The sequence below is a fragment of the Agelaius phoeniceus genome, chromosome Z (assembly GCF_051311805.1).
Source record: "Agelaius phoeniceus isolate bAgePho1 chromosome Z, bAgePho1.hap1, whole genome shotgun sequence".
In the NCBI taxonomy this organism is placed as follows: domain Eukaryota; kingdom Metazoa; phylum Chordata; class Aves; order Passeriformes; family Icteridae; genus Agelaius; species Agelaius phoeniceus.
Window position 1 is genome coordinate 70,833,199 of NC_135303.1, and position 17,500 is coordinate 70,850,698.

Here is a 17,500-nt window from a genome sequence, read left to right on the forward strand (position 1 = left end):
AGTATTTTTAAATGCATATACTTGGCACTGCACAAGATGGGACTGTCTGAAACTATGAATTATACCAACTTCTAAATTCTACCAATTAGTGCAATGACAGCATACACATAGTTACAGCAGGATGTTTAAGTCAAAGGGCATCTGATATATATTGATTTATAAATTAGAATTATTTGTCAGATGTTTAGAAATTCTCATAAATTCTAGTAGGAATAATGTAAACAGGAACTTTTCAGTAAGTGTTTTGTAAAATTCAATATATTTTTAAGATTATTTAAAGAAAGTGTCTAAAATAAGCAACTGCAAAAGAATAAGAGAAATTAATCTAATGTCAATGTTCAAAGCAGTCATCTATGTGTTCAGCACATACAGCTGCAATATAAATGTAAGTCTGAAGGTTTTCAGTAGAGCACAGTATTAAATTTATCAGTATAACAGTTGCTGTCACTGTGGTTGGCATACTGTCTTATTAGACACACTGTTGATCAACTGTTATTACAACAACAACAACAAAAACTATGCTGCACAGAGACTTCATGTTAAAGTACCACAATTAAGAACAGAGAAATGCAGTTCATTTATTACAGAACCTTTTCAGGAAGTTGGTTTTTTCTAATTCTTATTGTAATTGCATTGTTCTAATCCTGTATTATAAAGGCAGCTGCTTGCCTATCATTTGTACTTTCCTCGTTAATCCTGACTCAGTGAATTAACCTTTAATTACAGCCGTTAAAATTGAAATGAGCCTCTTGTCTGGCTGGGGCTGCCCCCTTCCAGTGCATGAGACTGATGAAAATTTTTAGGGTCAATGAATATGTCCCATGTCATGTCTGATAGATGCTAAAGATGTGAGGAGGTTAATGTTACCTTAGAAAGATGTGGTTGAAATTTTTAAGAGCTACATTTATTGACAAAATAACAGAAAAATACAGCTTAGGTTACCTCTCTCTTCTGTCTGAGTTACAGAGCATAAAACACATACAGACACACACTGTTTTACACACATTACCACAATACACATTTAAAGACTAACTTATGGAATCATCATCATGCATCACACATGCTTGTTTTTAAACACCTGGCACCAACCCTGCTTACAAGCAGCTCTATTTTAAGGAGCACAATAAATATATTCTTCATGTTGGAAAGAAAAAGAAGCATTATTTTAAACTCTGCCATAAACCTAAGCATCTAATTATATTAAAAAAATATTTTTAAAAGTTGGATTAGTTTTAAGGACAGTACTTAATTTTAATGAAAGGCAAAAAATGATCAAAAGGTGTCCTCACAGTAACCTATTTAACTGAGCTTCTGTTTTGTGAAATCCCCACAATTTAATTTCTATTTTATAAATAAGACTTTAATATTGCAATTGCACTTTATTTTGCTATTTTGGCACTTTTATTTTTAAATACAACATTTGAATGCTGGGTTATTCTTTGCAACTCAAAGATAACAAAACAGCAAAATAGCAATATAGGACTGAATCAAGTTAATCAGTAACCTGGTCATTCAGAATACAATTACATTATTATACAATTTGCTAACTACTTACACATTATATTTATATAATTTTTATAATTATAAATAGTATCTTATTTATAGTGTATATATATTTGAAGAAAATAAGTTGAGAGAGATTTTGAAGCACAATTTTTTTTAAGAATGAATGCATCTAATAAGCATGAGATGTGTATTTTTAAGGCTTAAACATTATTAAATATTACAAATATTTGTAAATGCATTTATAAGTAAAGAATAGAGGTGAAATGACAAGCAAGTAGTGTCAAGGTAAGTGATTAATGTCTTCCAAGCTAATATTTTTAGAAGTATGTGGAAGCAATTTCTGAAAGGACAGTATAGCTTTCAAATTTCTGATGCTACACATATTCTCTGTAACCAATTTAAGAGCATCCACCTATATAGCAATTTTACAGGAACAAAGAGAAAAAAAAGTATGTGGGAGTCTTTGTTTCATTTCTTCTTCTAGCTTGGCAATAGTTAATATCTGCTGATGAGCAGCTACATACATTTGTAGATTTCCAAGTGCTTTCCCAAGGTGAGTAAGCATCATTATCCTCATTTTTCAAATGGAAAACGAAAAGATTAAGATACTCCCTCCAGATCACACAGCAAGTAGTAAGCCAAAAATAGAACTCATTTTCCATTTGTAACACCCAGTTCTGTATCCATTGGACCACACTGCCTTCCCACCAACATCAGTCACACCTAATAAGCCACATAGCTGAATTTTGGGCGGCACTAAGACAAAGTTATTTTTTAACTCCTAAATCCAAGACTATGCCTTTTCACTTGCTTCACACATACAAATTTTCCTAGGCACCCTACTAACATACACTGTAGAATATGGTTTCAATTATGCTTTATGCCAGTTACAAATCCTGTAGGGCACAACAGGGACTGTTCCCAGGGAAAAAGTCCACCTTCACAAATTATGCTTGTAAACTGCAGAACTGCACAAATATCTCTGTCTAATGTGCAGTTGTGGTCAACAACACAAGCAAAGTCATGAACATTACCAGGAATAGGATACATGTAGACTGTCTTGTGGCACACTTTCTCCCTTCACCTCTCCACAACAAACCTTCCCAATTTCAATCTGTATATTAAAACATGGGCTTCAGAAATATAATGGAAACACTGAACATATGGGAAAAATGTTGCGATGAAACAGCAAAGAGATAAGACTCCTTACAGGAAGCTAAAAAACAAGAGGGCAAATGCTAAGCTATAAAATTAATAAAATTCTATCATATGCTTGTGTTTTCTTAACACAGGACTACAAAAACTAAGGATAGAAGAGAAGCTGTGACTAATATTGAAAGCTTATTTAAAAGCATCCTCTTTTGCCAGAGTAAAAAAATTTACAAGCATCCTTAAGAGGGTATGGATATACTTACAGAAATGTAAAACTAATTATTTGAAAAACAATGGTAATTGATCAAAATCAGCCTGAGAACAATGGGCAGAAGACCACCATTCCCCACAATCTGCTGCTATCATAAGTGGTTGCACTATGTCTCTTTCACAACAATAACAAGTTAATGTTTCTTCTGATGCAGCCATTTCTGAGGTAAGCACTTAGACCAGAGCTTATATGAATGATAAACGTACATAGTTAAAGAATAATTTCTGCTAGCAAACCTCTGAAAAAAAAAATCATGAAGTGCATGCCAATAACTATTTGGAATAACTACTATTTATTTCTCTATTGCAGGATTTTGAAAATTCTTAAAACACCTTTCTTGCAAACTGCATACCAGACTACAGCCGTTATATAACCCATTACTGCAACCTTTGTGTGCCCAGTACTTCTAAGCAGAGATGCTTCAAACAGGAAAATAATACACTTCAGAGTCAGTCTTAAGACATGTTATAGTGGTATTAGAAACAGCCTAAGTGGAAAAAAGTCTTTCCCTCTAAAGACTATGTCAACAACTTAGAAATAAAATACCATCTAAGGTGTTCTCCTAGTCTGAAAATACGTTTAATTAAATATTGAGGGAGCTCATGTTTGCTATTTCTCAAGGAATTCTCCAAGTCTGTACTCAATTTAAAATTAAATGTATTTATCATCTGATTTGACAGGTCTGCAGCTTGACCTTGACTTTTGACAAAAGCTATTATTTCTTCTTCATACATCACCATTCCAAAGAAGCTCTTAAAGTGTAGATTGGTCAAAAGTTCTTTAGAAGATATGAAAAAGAAAACAAGATTATATACTCCTCCCTTCCTAAACAGTTTCTCTGGAAGGCCTGGTAGTAGGGAACAATAAAACATACCATTGGTAGCAACACCTATCGTGAAAAAACACTGAACATATTGAATAAAACCTTAGTGAGTAAAGCAGTATAACTTCTTCAATTATACCTCGATTCTATATGCAGAATAATTGACAGTAAGTCCAAATTGCTGCAACAAATATTTATATAAGCACTTCCCCACTACAACCAGAGTTTTCTCCCCATTGTGGTACATGCATTTTTTGTGACATTTTCCTAGTCACTCCTGACCTTTTCCCCAAACTATCCTATTGGGAGCGGGGAAACTATTTTTTCTCCTTAAATACTACTCAATTCAGACCATACAGCCACACACTTTTTTCCTCATCCAACTTCTTCTCTCACCACAGCTCATATAGACCTGTCAGTTCTTCCTTGCACTAACATTGTTCCGAACCATAACAGGTTTCTTGCTACCAAAGAAATATTTCCTTCTCACTAATTTTACCCACAAAAGCATGTGTCATTTTTACCAGTTAATTATCCTATGCAGCATACTCAGGGGTCTCCACATTTAGGAGATACATTATCTTGTTTTTGATTCGCACTGCATCTTCAGATATTTTTCAAAACTGCAAATTATTAATCTGAAACTCAATCAATGCCAACTGCAGTTTCCTCAAGCACTTAATTTTGCCGTCACTTGCCTGCATACCATGAGAATCCTCACAGAAACCTCCAGTGACCTCAGTTACCTGGTTCACTCAAATCTGAAGATGAACCACATGTACCAAGACAGAAGAATGCACACAGATCTACTATATTTTGCATTCAGTTGGAAGGTTATCCATGAATTACAACAGAATTTTGTTTTTCCTGGAACAAACTATAATACGCATACATGTGTTTATATGAGGGGGAAATGTACTGTATGTAAACATGATGATAAAAACAAATGAGCCACAGGACAAAGCATTAGATTGTACAGTTTCTATTCAAGAATATTTTGGTTTTGTAGGTTTTCCCATATTTGTAAAACCATTCTTGTATTTATACTTTCTTTGTAACACTCAGCAGCTATGAATTTGGAAGTTAAAAAGTTTTCTAAAAGCTGTATCCAATTACAGCGCTGAATGATTTGAATAATAGACTGCTCGACATATTCCAAGATAGGTGGCTACTACATTTCTTTTATTTCTTTGATATTAGGGTCATATACTGTACTTATCTATTTTTACTCCACGCTTTCCATTGCCTAGTAATAAATTAATTTCTCGCTGTTAGTTTGGCATGTGCCCTACAGTTATATTCACTTTCTGTCCCACTGAAGGAAGAAGTTTTCTAAAGTATCTTTAGAATCAGGCATCACAGATTAAATTCAAAATACTATTTGAAGATGCACATTCCCACATAAAGTCTTAAAAGCCAGTTTTATATTTTTATTTTTAGAAAATTACCTGGTGGTGCTGAACATCACGGGATTGTAGTTATCTAACTACTTGCACAAACTTAAGACTTTTTAAACATATAGATATAATTTGAAAGAATGAGTTTTTATGTTAGTATTTAATTTCCGTTGCTCCCTGGTGCAGAAAACTCAGCAAAGGACCTCATGTACACCTGCAACTATCAAAGGCAATGAGAGCTGAGTTTAGATCTGAAAACTGAATACAGACCAAAATGTAATCACCGTCCAGGCAGAAACAATTAAATCTTACATGAGCTGGGTTCTTTCCAGAGCAGAGAGAATGAGGAAATGTTCCAGTTTCTTTGCTGGTTACCAGACCTCAGTAACACTGAGGAAGCAGTTTGCACAGTCATCATACAGAACAACTTCTACTCTTCAGCCTGGACCTTCTAGCTCTGTTTATCTAACAGCTATATTTCTTTGTAGGTGTCTTTGGAAGAACGGGGAGAAGCAGTTTAGCAAATGAACAGCGGCAATCATGAGGAAAGCAAGCATGAATATGGGAGTGGAATATATGTTCATGTACTGTAGACAATGAAAGAAATAAAGACACTGGCAAGCAGAGGCACCCAAGCCTATGGCATTACAGATTGCTATCTCTAATTTATTCTCAAAGGTGATAATTTTGAAGTAAAGCAAAGACACCAGAGGCATTCTTAAGCTAACCCAAAGCCAGGTAAACATATGACAGCTTGTGTTTTAAGCTGTCAAAGCCATAAAGGATGGCAAAGAGGCAACTGTGGAGTGCAAAGAGTAACACCACAGCTGTTGTTAAACACAGACTTGCCACCTAAGACTGTATACTGCTCTACAAAATAACATGGAAGAGAATTACTGGCATCTTCAGACTGTGTGACACATCAATGACTACACATCAGTTGTAGTGACTGCATGTCTCCAGATTGTTACTGGCCTGCTTGAAATTTACGTTACATGCCAATTATCTTAATAAGGCTAATATCCAACAAGTTATCTGAAAGTCTCCCATTTCAACACCAAATCTTGAAGCCTGTAAAGATGAAACTGAATCATAAGCAAAGTTGAATTGAATCTAATCAACTCGTGTAACTCCTTTACTTAACAAATATTTGATGTTGCAAGCTACTGTTTCTTGTATCAGCACAAAGTAGGTTATCATTGACTATTAAAGTTGCAGCGTAGGCTCTAGACACCAACCTCATTAGAAACATGGCTAGGCTAAAAAAATGCCTGTTTCTCTGGTATTTTGTCTGGTCACATCCATCCACTTTCACAGGGATATGTACCCTGTTATACCACTGCAATTTCCATTTAAATTGCAAATAAAAATTGGACACACACAAAATACTAAAGAAAACTCAATTGAAAGAGAACAAACTACTATTCTTTCCCACAATAAAGAACACCCCCTACCTCCATGAGTTTGCTAACCCTAATTACACCTATAGTTTTGAGATTCCCTAATGGAAAGTACTACAAAGCACTAACAGAATGAATCATGACACATACTGATACACCAATGATTGTAAATCTATACCCTTTTTATTTGCACCCAGGGGCAAAGTTTCATATATTTATGAAAAATTACTTCCCAGTAGCAAAATGTCATGATTGGAAGCATGTATGATAAACAAACAGACTGAGTATTAGCAAGTATGTGATGCTCTTGTAGCTTATTTTTGATAGTGTAGCAGATTAATTATTTGAAAGACCTCTGTCGTTTGGACACTCAATTTCTGAATAGTTTCCCTGAGGCAAAGAAAAAGACAATTTGAAAGATAAGGTTAAAAATCCTTGAAGGCATCCTTCGCAATATTCATACTTTTATCCACATTTCAGAATACAATTACAGATCAAAAAATGCTGCCAGACTTGCATGTAAACCATAATTTCATATAAAACTTCTATATGTGAAAGAACTGTAAAAAAAAATCTTAATGATGGCCTCAAAACATGTGAAATGCTTAAGCTCACATGCACCCTTCCACGTTTTAAAGGCTACTTACATCAATGACTGATGAACTTGACAGACTTAATCCCTCTAGGTCTGCTGCTAAACTTGGAGACAAAACAGCTGCTGTAGGAACTGCCACAGGAGTTGTTACAGGACAAACTAGAAGCAAAAAGGTAAGAAATACTTAAATGGAAAAACAATTTAAGATACTGCGAAAAAACAGCGATTTCTTTTTCATTGCACAAAAAAGTTTTACGTCCTCATCTAAATGTTATATTCTTGCATATATATTTGATGAATATTCATTGATGAATATATTGGTATTGATATTGATGAATATTTGAAGAATATGTTATATGGTTGTTTCTAAATATAAGATTACTTTTTCAGACATATAGCCTCAATACTCAGAATAAGCAATGAAAATACATATACAGCTTATACATGAACAGACTGTGTGATTTACTTTAGAAGTATTTTCTCCTCCTTTCCTGTTTTTCCTCTATTTTATCCTTTAGTTTGATACATACTATGTAGCATATTTTCACTTACAGGCTACATGCAAAGTACAAGTTAATGCAATTCTCATATGCTGCACCTACAGAAGTAAACTTTAAGAAGGGTACTACAAGCATAGACAAAAACCAGTGCCAGCTTTATCTTACCCTTCCAAGACTACCATTTCACAGTTCTTTAGAAATGTGATTTTTAGCATCTTAATATAGTACCATAATTGGCCTATAGATTGCACAGGTGTTGTACAAGTAACATCCATTATTACCCGAGAAAATAAGTCCACTTTAACAGAAAACAAGTCCAGACACATAAAAATTCTCAAAGTAAATGTTGTATGTGGTGGAAGATTCTAAATTTTGAAACAATTTCTCAATTATAAAACAAAATATTGTAGTAACTGTTCTTAAAAATAACTTGACAGTCGAAGCATTTATTTTGTCGGGAAACTAGTACAATAAATTAACAGAATCAGTGTTTCAGAAATTCAACTTCATTGAATTAACTGAACTGATTTTATGCCTTGGGAAAAATGAGGCTTTAATCAAGATACTTACAATCATCTAAATCTAAGAGAAACATGTCTTGGTTTTTTGGAGTCTTTCTATCTTGTACTGGTTTTTCTTCTCTCTGTCAAAATAGATTAATATTTCATCTTTCATTATATCAGCAAAAGAAAAGCATTTAGTACTTTCATAAAGCAAGTGCATTTATTTTACTACTTCATAAAGCAGAATGTATCCAGGTTCAGGGTGTGGCATCCAGAGAATTCACCTACTGAGAAAGATTTGTTTATATAGTTAAACTGTATCTAAATTCCACAATTGAATTTCTGTAACCCCTGTTTTAATCTAATATTAATCACTGTTGCTACACAGAAAACATTTGGTGACAGATCAGACACTTCTGTTGAGACCATTAAAAAATAAAGCTGCTATCTCTTTAAGACAAAAGATTTGTGTACTAACATTTCTGTTTTCATAAGAAAAACAGGTCAAAATCTATTCAATAAGAAATATAGTGTAACTTGCACTTATCTAGCAGCACAGAATTCTGTCCAACTATCTATTGGGATTTACTTAAAAGGAAGCTGATTTTTGTCACCAAAAAAAGTCAGTTTTAAGCTCGAGATGAGTTCTTATAAGAATTGGCTGTACCTCAAGTAAAGACTAGGGAAGTAATAATCCCAGTACCATGACAGAGTATTTCAACAAAATTTGGTTCAATAACTAAAAAAGTTCTAAACAAATCTTGTAAGAGCAAGTGTTGGCTATACCTACAGAGCATGTCTAGACAGTGGTGATTCAGGAAAGAATTCACTGTGTTACAGCTCAGTATACTCTGCCAAGAAGGAGGTTTAGGATAAAGCATTGATTTTTGGATGTAGCCAGAAACTTCTGTATCAAGGAGTTTTGTCATCATGTTGTTCCTGCCCACTCTAAAGCATCTTTCATTTGGGTCAGCTGAAGAATTTCTTCTCCCTTGTTCTCTTTGGCTCACATACCAAACAGAAGGCTATGTAATTTCTTTTATAAAACATATTAACTGCCTTTAGACCTTAAGACATTGCTCACTACCCAAGTTATTTCAAGTAATTTAACTGTAATCTTTCCAGGAGTCACACTTTCTAGTTTACCTGTTTCCTCTTAAACAGTATGTGACAGCCAAATTCATAGGGAAATATTTTACCACTTCTAAGAAATTAACAAGTCTAAATGAATCAGTAAATCTCTTTATGCCCATCTAGACCATAATTTCTTAAGCATTTCAGACACTCAGGATACAAATTTTTAGAAGAGCCTGGAGTAAACTCAGCAGCTAGAACCACTTCCTTTAACCAGCACCATAGAATAAAATGACACCTCTTTTCTCAAGGAGCATTCCCTTTCTTCTGGTCTCTCAGCTTGTTAGTCAATTGCAAACAAATGATAATAATGAATTTACTTTTTTTCAATTTTGCAAGAAATTCTATGGTTTCCTCCAAAGAACATGAAAGAAGCTAGCCAATGTTGTCACTATTTGAAGCCATTGATGATAATGACTACCAGGTTTGACCTCAGCCATGATGAAATCACTTATCATGATCTTCCTATAAATACCATGGCTCAGACAGTAGTCACTTACATGATCCCTACAGATATGCTTGAGGTATTCTGGGAGAAGAATCATCTTGTGGAATGAAAAGAACAGGAGCCACTATTTTAGAAGTTATTTTAACAACATCACACTTTGATGATCCTTATGACTTATGGTATTTGAGTGTTCTACTACTGGTGATTTATCTGAAACCTAAAACTCCTCTGAACAAAGAAAATACTACAAAAAAGCTTTAAAATTATGTTGAAGTGATACAACTTCTCATATGTTTTGTCCAGAATTAGTGAGGGACTCCTGCAGAACCAAGTTTCTTGAACTCCATTCTGTTCACAACTACCAGACCTTTCTTTGGAGATATGCTTATTAGCAAGTCACTAAGTTTGTTTTGGCTACTTTTGTTTTAGAACAGTGAAAAAGGACAAATAGTGTACTTCATAAACTACAAGTTCTACTTGAATTACTCATATCAGAGACACAATTTTGTAACAATCTTTCTGATCAATTCCAAGCCACTTTATAGTATCATTTGGTGAATATCTGGCCCTGAATCTCGGGTTTAGCTGTTATTTCCAGCATCTTTACTGTAAATTACAATTTTCCTGAACTAGAAAACTCTTCAGAAATCAAAACAGACTAAAGGAGAACTCAGTTAAACAAAAGACAGATATATTAAAAATATCCTCAATTTCTTTCTGAACTTTCACCATCTGTCCCCACTTATCCATAAGATACAATTCTACTTTCAACTATGATTAAAGTTGAAAGCTATAGTTTTATATTTGCTAAATATTTCCATAGAGATGGGTTGTGTTCATCTCCTTTATTATGCAGCCAATTAAAAGTCTCTAAAAAGTGGCTCAAGAGTCCTACAAGGAGGAGAATTCTATACGCTTCAGTACAAGTTCCTAAAAAATTAGGAGTCACTGCCAAAGAATCCTTACTGTTTAGTGGATCTCTTTACTGAAGACAACTAAGATGGCAGTCTAAGTCACAAATAATACCAATAGCATGCTTCCGTTTGCTTTTTCTGTCACAAGTACAAAAAGTACACAAGGCTTGATATGTACTTTTATAAGATTAAATCCATCCTTGCACTGATACGACTTTGAATCAACTACATAAAAATGTTTGAAAATGGGGAAAAAAATCCTTCAAGAGAATTTACTTCTTATAGTTAAAAACAAAATAAAATGGTCCTAAAATAAGGCACAAATAAAAAAAATAATTCCTGAACGAATGTATGGCAAGGAAAAATTTCACTGCACATATTACCAGAAGAGGGCATTTAAGTGTATCAGTTTACTATAAAGAACAAGCAAGTAAACAATTCCACCAAACAAAAAGCAAAAAATGCATAAACTTGACTCTACCATTTGGGAAATGTAAAATCAAGGGCTAATTAAATCCAGATAAAGGTAATGTTTAAGTGTCATCATGTCTTATTTCCAACTTCAAATGAGTGTTTGAAGCTTAAGAAAATACTGGGCTACTCATATATGTGTTTGGGTGCTATATATACAAAAACCACACAAGTAATTTCATGCTTATATGTATTTCTACGTACAGGTATGCAGGTATGTACATTAATTGTGTGCAATTCTGTAGAAAACACCAAAGAAATCTATTTATGTGGGTCCTGCCTATAATAAACATGATTATTTTTAATTTGTTTTTTCCAAGAAAAGAAAATTGATTGGCTGTCTATGACCAATAAATAGCCAATGACTGCAGATATTTCAATTGAGGAAAAAAAGCTTTGCATTTGAAATCTAGACAATAAAAAGGTTCTGACGTGTCTGACATTTCTCTGTAACACAATTTTTCCCTTTTTTTTCTTAAAACTAAGCCTACAATATAACCCTAACAGTATTCTACCAAGAAAGCCCACTATGGGAAAAGCAGAACACTAAACAAAGAAGTTAAGGTATATTCCATCAAACATTTCTCCATTTGCAATTCATCTTGATAATAGAGATAGAACCTGGTAAATGCATATAGGACTTGAAGCAGGAGATTTCTCTTGCTCAATGCATAATTCATGTGCTCCGCCTGCAAAGTGTGTAAAATGAGAATTTCACACCGCAGCATGAGCCATGGAGCTGCAGAGAAAAGGCAGATGAAATCATATTCTGCTGTGCGAATTTTATTTCTTATCCTCCCAATATTTATACAAAACCATCACTGACAATCCAAATGCATTGACAGATCACCCACTGTTTCCATTGTGTTAGCACTTGAAAGGAGATCAGGCAGAAAGATAGACAATTTGTTTTTGTATATTTTTTAAATAGTGGATCAGGTTTTTAACAGCTGAGTGACTGTATTATACTTGTAGAAGGAGGTCAACAGTAGCTGATTTTAAAATCCCACTGTAGAGACACCTACTTATACATGCATCATCCTCAAATCTGCATTTTAGCTCTACAGTATTGATGCTTACAGTATAGTATATATCTGAACACCTCAAATTATCCATATTTCAAAATGATATAAAAGACTGCAGTACAAGAGACTGACTTTTCGATTCACTGCAGCTCAATTACAGTGAAGACAACAGCTTTTTCAAAATGATTTGTCAGGAGAAAAAATACTAAAGCATTAATAACATACTCAGGAAAATAATCTGAATTTTTTTGTAGTGTATTTTAATTCCAGTAAGTGCATGGATGTATGCAGAAATTAAGCTCCAGTGTGAATGTAATAAAAGCTTTTTTATTAAGAAAATTTTGCAGAACATGGAATGGCACCCAACACAATATATACGGAATGGTAAACATCACCCAAAACATCTGCAATGTAATGTAGTTCATAACGTGTAGCAAACTGAGAAATCATAAAAATAGAGCTCACTAAGCACAACTTCTTTTATTATTATGCATTTCAGAAAATCTTTTCAGTTTTACTGAAAACGAAATCTTAATGAATAATCTCCCCATATAGACTGCCCAAATTAAGAACACTATATCAGAATAACCTAAGCAATGTCTTTTCTAATGACAAACTATCAGAATAAAGCACGCATTTCTGAGAGCCTGGCAGAAACCATCTGTTTCCTGGGTGGTCTGAAAATAAGTCAGGAAGGGAGCAGAAAAAAATATGTGTGGCTCTTTTAAGATGTACCTTGACACATAAGGGGTCTATATATAAGACTTTAACTATAATCTTCTTTAAAGTTTGTTAAAAATTGTTTTTTCTTTCTAGCTTGGAATGTGTTATCTAAGTTACCATCAGTTACCTTCATCTATCATTACAGGACTCAAAACAGTTTTCTGTCAAAAAACCCTATTAAGCTAGTTAGCATAGCAATCACCTCTAATAAAAAATACCTGTGTTTCTTTTCCCTCACCACCTTATCTAACTACATGTCTAAAAATAAACAAGTACTAGAAATACCTGAATGCAGGCATCGAACATGGTTTAAATGGAAACTAACTTTAAGGTTCCAGGGATTAATACCATATACTGAAACAGTTATTGTTCAAGGACATTAAATTAACTCCTTAACATATGACCATTGATGTTTACCATTCATCAGCCAAGTTTGTCGCCCTTATATTAAATGTGCTAATTTCTAAATGAAAAAGAATTTTAGGAACATTTAGCTTCTGCACAGTGAGCTCTATGCTTTTCAATAATCTCCTCGCTACTTTTCTTGCTGCCATGCATATAAACACATTCCTATTTGTTGTAATGTCTTTTGTGATGTTTAAAAGCTTTACAATTTTTCCCTTCTATCTTTTGACTCTACTCTTATCAACTCTTCTGTCAACTGTTTAAAAATACTTCTTGTTCCTAACACATTTCCTTTTAGGTGCTTCTTAATCAAGTAAGACTTCAGAACTACTGCAATGTTCCTTCTCTTCTCTTAAAATCCAAGGCTTTGACAACTTTCCATCGACTTCAACAATTCAACCCCAAGCTTCTTGGACATTCCAGTTCTCATATTCAGTGTATTTGACTTCACACATTCAGTGTTTTAAAATACAAAAAGCTTCTTATGCTAGTAGTCCTCACATATCCTGTGAAAGAACCAAACAGTTTAGAGAACTATAGTGACAGAAATTATCTACACAGTGTCAATACCCTGAGAAAAATGGAAAAATGCAGCAGAGAGAAGATAGTTTGAACATGGCTTTGCAGTGCCTGCTCAGAACTAAGCACATCAGAGTATGTATAACCTTCTGGTGAAAAAATACTGTGATGATATGGGGAGTTGCAAACTGTTACAATTAATTCATGTCCCATCTAGTATCAAAGCAGTTTATTCTAAGTGGATTCAAGTTGTATTTTTTGTGCTACCATTTTTTTGCAGGATCCAGTCTGGCTGCTCTGGAAGAAAAAACCTTTTGATACAGGTGTGTTACCAATGCATTATTGGGGCAAGAAACTGATCAAAACATGGAAACACATTTCCACTTCTCAGGTAATACAGCCTCACTTCATCTTTTGTTCTACTTGGTTGAAGAAGGGAACAGATTAAAAGTTAAGGTCACAACTCAAGAGTTCTAGGTACACCTATGAAGTTGCAAAACAAAGATCATGTACAATATTAGTTAAAGATTTAGAGAAATGGGGAGCCTTGCCTCCTTATTTAAAAGAAATACATGCCTCAACAGCCTAATCAAGTAATGGCCTTACCTCTTAACTGATCAACACCTATTCACCGCTTCAAAAATTGCTAGAAGTGCAACAAAGGATGTCTATTTTGACTAATCTGCCATCTACACAGGAGTCCTGACTGAAATGGCTTAGCTTAATTTAAAATGCATTAAGAGAAATTAAGTTTCACTTTATTTTCAATACCACATATCAGAATTTAAATGGAAATTTCTGAGCTACAATTCTACTCTTCAACTTTTGTTTTGGTAAATATATAGAAAGAATTGCATAGGAAGTATTTGGTAAGAGAAAAATAAGTGTCAGAAATTCTTTTACTCTTCTTCCTGAACAGATTTAGCAAAAAGTTCCTCATTTATTTATTTTTATTTATTTTTAAATACAAGGTACGTGGGTAAACAGTAACCAATTAATGCTAATAGCATGAATAGTTAATTCTATAACACTAGTTTGAATAATGAACTTTTAGGCTCTTTTTCTTCACTAAGGTAAGCAATTAAATCCCAACTGACACATGAATGACTCTGCTGCACGTTCTTGCATCTTCACATATTTCAAAACCAATTAAAAAAAATATGTATTATAAAGCTTGCTATTTCATATCTGTTTTAAGAAAGCTAACAGAATTTGAAGTAACAGGACTCTATATTCCTATCAAACACAGACAGTAAGTAAAATTTGATTGCTCATTAGGAATATTAATGCTACTAATCTATATATAAATCTCAGTTATAGATTCATTAACTGTACTATTTTCAATTTTAACAGAAAAATTTAAAACTAAGCTAAGAGTTCTATTAGAACATCTTTAAACATTTAAAAAACAATGTACTAACATTTGGTTCTTGGTTTTCTTTCCTCTCAGACCCAGGTATTATAGCTATACTTTAAGATTAAATTTTAATAAAATAACCATCACATGCATGTATTAAGTTTCACCAATTCAACAATAACCTAAAAATTAAATTAAAAAACAATTAATTTTATTATAAAAGAATAACAGACTACTAGAAAAATATTATATTCTGTTTATAAAAATAATTGCATTCTATTATTGTTCATCTATAAGGACTAAAAATAACATAAAATAATAAACTGAAATTTTGTAATTTTTATTTTTATAATTCAGGGTTTTTGTTATAAAAACACTCTTACTTGCTTAAACTATCAAACTACTTTTTGACTCGTCTCTCTATGAAAAGTAAAAAGATTTTTTTTCATAAATTCTGGATTGTTTTAGGTATGCATAAAACTGCTACCCGTCCTCACTCCAACAGAAAGAAACATGGATAGATGGTTAGATACACATTCTCGTATTTTATACAGGCCTTAAAAAAACGTATTTACCTTACTAACCTTATTAGAGGTAGCATTTCTAGATATTCCAGACTCAGAGTCACTTTTAGAGTCAGATTCTGACTTGGATCCTGAAGAAGATTCATCTGATGAAGTGTACTCTGTATCAGAGGAACTGGACATGCTTCTCTTTTTGGAAATCCCCTCTGCTTTCTTTTTAATATCCTCTGAATCACTACATATTTAAAAAAAAACATTAAGAGACATGTAAAACCACCAAAGGAATCTGCTTGGGCAATATCCTACATCAGCATTTCAAAGTTTCATTAAATGAGTTTTAAGTCATGATTTCTCCACAATAAAAAACTATTCACCTATGAATGAAGTAGTTTAGGGCTACACAAAACTGTTCTATTACACTACACAGTACAACATCATCTGTAGTCTAAACCAGCAAAACAGCCAAACAAAATGTGAACATATGAAATATGAAAAATATTATTTGCATGCATCAAGCTTGTGACATTACAAAAGGAAGTACAGCCACCCTTTAAAATAAAGATGCTTTCATACTATTCCACCTATGATGAAGAGAATTTTCGTGTATCATCTTTTTGTACAGTAATATTGCTTAAAAAAACAATTAGTTTAGTTTATTCTTTTGTTAATTCTTCTGAATAAAACTGCATCACCTAGAAATAAGATCTATAACGTCTAAATTGTTCAATACAATAAAGAGTTTATACACAAGAGCTGTTATATTCCTACACCTTTGGTCACATTGAATACCTTACAGCTTCACACAGTGAAGTTCTGTTCACCCACCAATGTTGGATTATGGTGGTCTGTGTGAACAGCTACCTGTTATCTGCCTTGTTCACATCTAATAATACTTTAAATACCAGTTACTAGATTACCCTTTTGTCTCAGGGGGAGTTACTACCACAGGAAATGAAAATTGTTTTCTAATAGTTGTCATGGAGCAGAAAAATTAATATTGCATATAGAAAAAAGCTCTCTGTTCTTGGATATGCAAACAACTATTTTATACTTCTAAATCAGGTGTTTCATACACTACCTGATTCAGCTTCCTTCCCAAGACAATGAATTGGCTGTTGAAGTGCTTGAAGGGTAACAAGGTCAACAATAATTAAACAAATCTAGACTACTCAACTATTAAGAGTCCCTCTGGACTCATATTAAATTGTTACACATTTTTGCTTAGCTTTAAGAGCAGTACCAAAGAATGTATGCTGCATCACTGAGATTGCAATGTTTTGAGATGAAAAAAATACAGAGAAGGAGAAATGAAAATCAGAAATGACAGAGATCAAAATAGAGTAAAGTCTTCCTCCTCTCAAGAACCTCCTATGACTGAATTGCCTAAATAAAATTTAATCAAAATTATTTCAAATTAATAATCTCTAGGCCAGGCCTACCCCTGTAACTGAAGCTAAAATTACCTCCCAAATTTTAACCAAAAGCATAAAGCAGTAAATTTGAAGCTTGCAAAGCTAAAAATGGAACAGTAGTACATGTCACAAAACCAGTGTAATGTAGCACGTCTGATTGTTAAAATCATGGTGAAAAATAGGTACTGAAAATTATGTTTCAGTATGACAACATTTAAAAACTTGATGTAAATGACAAACAAAACTTCACTACTTTATACTGTTCAAAGTTTCTTCATGACAACATCCATATTTCATTCACTGCCATTTAATAGTAGCTGTAGTTGCATTAACAAATAAGCTGTTGTGAACCCATTATATAAATGAAGTTGTTTTTTAATAATTTATCTTTAGCTTAGCTTTAAAACTAGCTTTGAAGATA

General features: G+C 33.3%; 1 protein-coding gene across 5 annotated transcripts in view; it reads right to left on the reverse strand.

Annotated features, from left to right (window-relative positions):
• Positions 1 to 17,500, reverse strand: part of AP3B1 (adaptor related protein complex 3 subunit beta 1) — a 152,124-nt gene that overhangs the window by 45,067 nt on the left and 89,557 nt on the right. For 4 of the 5 annotated variants that reach the window (XR_013179791.1, XM_054652874.2, XM_077171253.1 and 1 more), the window contains exons 20-22: positions 15,719 to 15,902; positions 8,215 to 8,287; positions 7,197 to 7,303 (exon numbers count right to left, since the gene is read on the reverse strand). Coding sequence is in view for 4 of the 5 variants with exons in the window: in XM_054652874.2 (XP_054508849.2) it covers positions 7,197 to 7,303; positions 8,215 to 8,287; positions 15,719 to 15,902 (364 nt within the window). In the remaining variant the exon portion in view is untranslated. The remainder of the gene's footprint in view (positions 1 to 7,196; positions 7,304 to 8,214; positions 8,288 to 15,718; positions 15,903 to 17,500) is intronic. The other variant, XM_054652873.2, reaches the window with a different exon arrangement.